At 41.7% G+C, this 6465-nt stretch overlaps 1 protein-coding gene across 1 annotated transcript; it reads right to left on the bottom strand.

Moving 5' to 3' along the window:
- Positions 1-1020: 1020 nt before the first annotated feature.
- On the bottom strand, positions 1021-6459 carry LOC147870749 (calcineurin-binding protein cabin-1-like). The gene is made up of 7 exons (XM_087342016.1): positions 6302-6459; positions 5619-5764; positions 5029-5142; positions 4535-4699; positions 2966-3064; positions 2293-2399; positions 1021-1517 (listed from the first exon to the last, which is right to left on the bottom strand). The coding sequence occupies exons 1-7, from the start codon at positions 6432-6434 to the stop codon at positions 1469-1471; spliced, it is 813 nt and encodes a 270-aa protein (XP_087198142.1). The 5' UTR covers positions 6435-6459; the 3' UTR covers positions 1021-1468.
- Positions 6460-6465: the final 6 nt, after the last annotated feature.

Below are 6465 nucleotides of genomic sequence, written 5' to 3'. Positions count from 1 at the left end.
CTCAATATATGTCAATAAATGTTTACCAGTCTGATAGCTTTTCTGATAAAGATTCATATGCAAAGGAATCTTTACTAACAGACAGCTCGAACACTCTAATATTTTAACAAACATCTTGCAAAAGAGCTATACCACAAGAAATACAACAACCAAGTTACAAAGGGCATTGTAATGATAAACAGTGCCACATATTCTTGGACAGACTTAACTCTATCACATGACAAGCACATCTAATACATCATATTGCTAGTGTACTTACACAATGCACGTCAAATTGAGACAGATACATCTGTAGAAGACAGGAGTGCCCTTCATGATCTCAGCCAATTTTCTGTTGAGATATGAAGTGAGCCTGCCAAGTGTACTGAACATAATCCACTGATTTCCTGGCAAGCAGTAGGCTGGTCAGGTGGCAGACAGCTTTCCCCCGAGTAAAATCCCAAGGATCAATTAATCTTCTTCTCCTCAGCTATTCCCATATTCTGTTTATTCCTGTGTCCCACTGCCTCAATTCCTACACTTGACCACCAATAAGAACACACGTAACTGTTGTTGTCAGTAACTTGCAAACGTTGTATTAAGAAGTAAAATATTACAACCTTTTGCGCTGCAGTGGCGTAACGCCGTCACGTCAATTGCCAGCTGACACTGGGTTACAAATTGTTAAAGAAGTTGCAATGAGGCATTCTTAAATATGTGCTCACAGTTGTTACTATATATAGTGCTTTATATTTAATAATAATCTAACCAGAGGCAAATCCAGACGTGCTTTCTTTGTAAATGGGACCTCTTCGAAAATATCCAAAGACACGGGCGGTCGTTTCTTCGTCACTCTCGGCTTTCCTAAAGCAAGTAAATACGGAATACGAAAGAAAATTATAAACCTGTTGAAACAACAGAGACATTTTAAGAGAATACTTACAAATATGGAACTAAAGAAAATTCTCAGTTTATTACAAACAACTTCCTAGTTCCACAAACATTTAAAAAGCCCCCACATAGTATTACAACAAAAATAAAAAAATTTGAAAATCATGTTTATTTCAGATAAAGACATGTTAAAATTAGCAGCTACAATCAATAAACACAAGCAAATTTCCACAAATGAATCACTCTTTCGCTCACTCACTTTCTGTTGGAATCTATAATTTAAAAGACTTGACAACAGTTTCGGGTACTCTAACAAAACTAATTCACAAGGCTGTCATACAACACACCTGCTGCAAGTTACTTTAATAAGCAATACGGTAGCTTATGACACAGAAACACGCTTACCCTTCTATTTCTCTCAAATTAGAAGCCATGAATGGTCCTGCGGCAGCATCCTTGAGCATTTTTTCAAACAGCGTCTTCAAATTGTCATCGAGCTTTCTGCCTTCATTCTGCTCCAAATATTTAAGTATGCAAGCGTGGATCCTATAGTAGACTTCTAAGGCTTCAACTGCCAAGTTCTGTGGATTACTGTAGCTTATCCTACGGGCATAACTAGCCTGCGTCTGATGAAGGTGTTCGCAAGCCTGCAATAAACGTCGCGTCTATATTCAACAGGCATACTCTTGTTCAGTTCATAGTTTGTTAATAAACCATTTTCTTATCAAGGGTTCTGGGCCTTTGTGCATATCAAGTGGTAGCACAGAGCGTGGTTTTGTGATTCTATCTAACTCAAGGTCTTCTGTTATTGCACTCACATTTTTTTCTTTTGTACTGATTATTGTGAATTGTTGTTAATCTGTCAGCTGTTTATCATCTTTACAATGGATCGTGCACTTCCGAATTTGGACTACCTCAGGAAGGATGAGCTGGAATATGAGATCAACATACGGAAGGTCACCGGCCTCCAAGAATATTTAGGTGATTAGCAGGCAGCGAGATTCACGCGTCCGCCTCGGACTCCATCAAACCTCTGGTGAGTTGTTAACCTTGTGCAATAAATTTAATCAGATCCAGGAAATAGAAACTTACATTTGGGCTGACAACATTTTTCCTAATCAGTACACCAGGATTATGATGCGCCTATGCCAGCTGACCTACGGGACTCGTGACCTTGCCGACAGGAAAGTTTCAGACCAGTCCAATCCTGCCTCCCTAGACAAATTGCCTGAGGGCATTTCCCACTTCGCGTCGTCTGTGGAGGAGTTTCAAAGCCATCTCTGCCAGCCCTCCCAGGATCCCACTCACAAACCCCATTCTCTTGATCATTTTACCTCTGACTCTAACCGGGCTCTTATTTCACAACACCAAGAATAATTATAATCCATTTATAAAAACACCAAGGAAGCCTACTGCTCTTACCTTTGCAAAATGGCTAAGGAAAACTCTTGGATTGTGGTCTCTCTTCTCTGCCACTTTACCCAGCGCTCATCTTGTATTCCACAATCCTCTCCTGCAGCATACCATATCTGTCAACATACACCAGTCCTGATATTTTAGCCACAAAAATTATAGCTGAAGTATAATCTATCATAGGACATATGACCGTCTAACAAAACAGCACGCCATTTCCGATGGACATGCGATTTCTCCTATTAAAGACAGGGCGAAGCATACCTAGTCTTTGAGCTGCCTTTCTGTATTTTGATGACAAATCAAAGGGAATTATCAAATGGGTAAACACGTGGAGAGATAAGAAATAGATACAAAATTTTAGTCAGAAAACTTGAAAGGAACAGACCACATGGAAGACAAAGGCTTGGATAAGGGATAATATTAAAATAGATTTTTAATAGTTCCTTAGGAATGGACTGGTCAGGGGCCAGTCGTACATACTTGGTCATCACGATAATGAACCTTCCGATCGCACGCAAGATGGGGAATTTCTTCATTACCCGAGAGACTACGAGCTTCTTACGATAAACTCTGCTCCATGGAGTTAGTCATATGAGATAAATGGCCTACATCTGCAATTTTAAAAATAAAAACACTCAGAACAGCGAAACAACAAACAAAGATTCACTTGACCGCTGACCTTGCTGGCAGTGGTGAAACACTTCTCTGCCGTGTCCAACATCTTCTCCTTTCGATTCTCCAATATCTCAAACATCTCCAGGCTGAGGCTGTCTGTTTCCTGCAGACACACAGTGTTCAATGGTTTACAAAAATTACAATGCAATAATGAGAATGTTTTGTTAATTAAATGGCTTCCCTGATGATGTGAAATTGTAGGTGCAGATAATGGCTATGTCTTCTGTTCTGTCTGTCAAAGATGACGCAGTGTTTCATCTCTGTGGAGAGTTTTGTTACAGCCAATCTCCAGTCTGGAGTCTCTAATGTGTTCCCAACTCCTGGTGGAGATATGAAGACCCATTTGGTCAAGTAAACCTTACTGCATTAGCAGAGGATCTTGTGCACGCCAATCTTTGAGTCTGGAGTCGTCTGCTTCGGTTCCACAGAGGACAGACAACTCCAAAATCAAGAACTGGGCATGTACAACAGGATCAGTCACACCTGCACCATCAGGGAAACCACTGAAATAAGAGAGCACCTTCAAAACTTCAACTGTAAAGATGTGTACAGACCGAGTAAAGACTCTTATCACCTTTCTAACCAGACCTACCACTCAGACACCTTCATCAAGCAACTGCTAAGCCTCACCAGCAGTGACTGACTCAGCAGAACTAACACACTTTCAACCACTGGGTCACTAAAACTCTTCCACCTACTTTCCTACTCACATGGTTCCTAAAATGTTTCTCATTGACTCTTCTCCTACTTCACTCTGAATTGCCTTTCTGTACTGTTCTGCTACAGCAAATGCGTCTGGGCCAAGTCTGAATGGTAAATAAAACATCGATGGAAATCATTCCAACAAGATGGCTATAGCACATCACAGATAAACCAGAGAGAGAGAGAGAAGCAAAAGACTGGCATGGTCACAATATCTCATACGCATTCCTCCTCTGGAGATATCAGCAAGTTTCTCACCACAAATAACATCAAGACAATGCAGTGGCTGAACAAGAAGAGTATTAACATACTGGGACAACTGAAAGATGATCTGGGAGGTGCAAGGACTGACTTTGAAGAGCTCACCAACATACTCCAAGAAACCACAGCAGGGTTAGGTTAGGTTCACAAGAATGTTGAATAACATTCAGAAAGGCCATCTTGCTTCTGAAGAAAAAACTATGCATGTCAGAAGGTCAGAAAAATATCATATAAGTGCGTCACTCTAACTTGTTTTTGCAAGTTTTGAATCAGTGAGCTTAATGGTGACGACATGAGTTTATACTTTACTCTGCATAAGTAACCTAACCTTCAAAGGTCAATGGTTGTCACAAATGTAGGCCCCAGTGAATCTGTAAATGTGTGTGTGTGTGTGTGTGTCAATAAACACCATTCCCTGATGGTGGAGATTATAAATCGTACCTCTGCTTCAAACTGATAGACCAATCACCTGAGAATATTCTATTGCGTACATCCTCCGTCATCAGCATCAAACAGTGGACAGCATTTTCAGTTACTTGTTATACGACTCTTGCTCTCAGTGAAGCTCAAAAGCGAGTTTACAGCTACAAGAAACGCTCTTTTATCTTACCTGTTTAAGCAGGTGGGAACAGAAGGAATGCACCATATAGACAAAGGAGCCGTACTCGATCCACATCAATGAATGATTCGCCTCAATATCCAGAGCACGCTGAAAGCAACGCTGAGCAGCAGACGCTTGACGCAAAAAGTCCATCTCGCTCTTCAATGGTTCACACTGCGACATAAAATTGTGTTGAACCTTACCTATTTACAAAATACTGATTGCTACTAGCAAAATTATACACATAGGAGTCTGCTCCCAGTGGCGGATCCGCTTTTCCCATGTGGCACTCCACTGGTCTCAGGACTCTGCCCCATGCAGTTGGCAAGTCAGAGTACACTCCAATGGCATAAGTCCATACCAAATTTCATCAAAATCCATCCAGTGGGTCTCAAGTTCAATCACGCAGACAGATATGACCAGCCACACACATGCATTCACTTCATGCACATCCTGCAAAAGTGATTACATTAAGTGGAACGCACTGTAAATATTTTACTTACAGAATTAAGTTTAGTTTCCAGTTGACTCCCACGAGCAAGCGCCATTCCTGCCCAGGAGTCGATGCGTACAGGATTGACACAAACATCCAGCAGGTAGTGCCTAATTGCCTTCCCCTGCAACAGACACTCCGCACTTTAACCTTGTGTTCACTGTTTCCACACTGCACGGCAATAATCGGTGTCAAAATCATTCAGATAACACTAAGGACTCTTCCACAAACACTTATGTATGTCCATTAATAATTCTGGAGAGGAACTTCAAAGGTTCGTGTTCGAGTCGAACATTTCATGTGCATGGCACAATTTTAAAATTTCAGTACAGAAAAGTAAGATATGGGTTTTACAGGAATTACCCCACACGACCTGAAGCAGTTACTGACAGGACTAAATTACAAGCTTCATACTTACAAGGACACTGAAGACAAAATCAAGGAAGAAATGCTAACAAAGTTTTGTAATGAAATGTCTGTCTTGGTGTTACAGTACAGAAGTGAAGCGAGGGCATTAAGGAAGGTAGAATATTCAAAAAGAGAATCCAAAGAAATTAAGATTAAAGGAAGCACAATTCACATATCTTATCAACTACTTACCCATTCATTAACTTTGAAATAATAGTCAGCCAAGAGGTAGAAGATCGCTGACATGGAGCGAGGCAACTGACTACGAGCATCTCCCAACACGGGAAAAGACGGGCTCGTCCCATCGATATATGCCATCACTTTTTCCACCAGATGTGCTGAAAGCAACACAAATTCATATCAGTTCTGTACGTGCTCGCAGTAGCCGATATAGATGGGGCAGAAGCAGGTACGTCAACATTGTGGAGCCCCTTGCGTGTGGTCGCTGTTACCGGTACCGAAGTGTCAGAATGGAATACCATGCACGGTGGGCTAGCCAGCTCTTGGCAGATGTGGGCACAGAATTCTGCAGATGCTGCGATATTGTATGGCGAACAGACGGCATCCCGATCAGAGACACTTTGAGTGTCGCCGCGGGGTCGGGACCATTTGTGAAATATTTAAACACACAGCAGGGGGCTGCGCACGCTGATCGTTCTCAGATGGTGAAGACGGCCGGAGGCAAACTGGAGTTCCGTTTACAGTTTGCCTTACAATCCTTCGTATATGGCCTTACAGTACGACCCAACATGAAGATATTCCTTCTGCATTTCACGAAGTCAACCACGTCATTAAAGTGGCTATCACAGACAGCAGATATTGTCCTACAAAATTGCTTTTCTTTTTAAAAATCAGAGTAATAGTAAATATATCACCTGGATTATAATGAGGAGGTATCAGAGAGGCAATCCTTTTCAGCAGACATTCAACATCAGCGGTGATGCTAGTGACACGGTAGGAATCAAATTCTGGCAGTTCATCAGGCAGGTAGAACTGATATAACTGCATGCCCCGCACCCAAGTCAAGGGGACTTGAGGG

This window comes from Zootermopsis nevadensis, unplaced genomic scaffold (assembly GCF_977971745.1).
Source record: "Zootermopsis nevadensis isolate Lab colony 2312 unplaced genomic scaffold, Znev_1.0 Znev_ptg000203l, whole genome shotgun sequence".
Taxonomy (NCBI): Eukaryota; Metazoa; Arthropoda; class Insecta; order Blattodea; family Termopsidae; genus Zootermopsis; species Zootermopsis nevadensis.
The sequence above is the reverse complement of the archived record's forward strand: the minus strand, read 5'-3'. Positions and strand labels throughout refer to the sequence as shown.

Coding starts and splice junctions, on each gene's coding strand:
- LOC147870749 (XM_087342016.1), bottom strand. CDS start 6,434: ATGCAGTTATATCAGTTCTACCTGCCTGATGAACTGCCAGAATTTGAT. Junction 5,765..6,301: donor ACCTCCTCATTATAATCCAG/GTGATATATTTA, acceptor TGTTGCTTTCAG/CACATCTGGTGGAAAAAGTG. Junction 1,518..2,292: donor TCCTTAGCCATTTTGCAAAG/GTAAGAGCAGTA, acceptor CGTTTATTGCAG/GCTTGCGAACACCTTCATCA.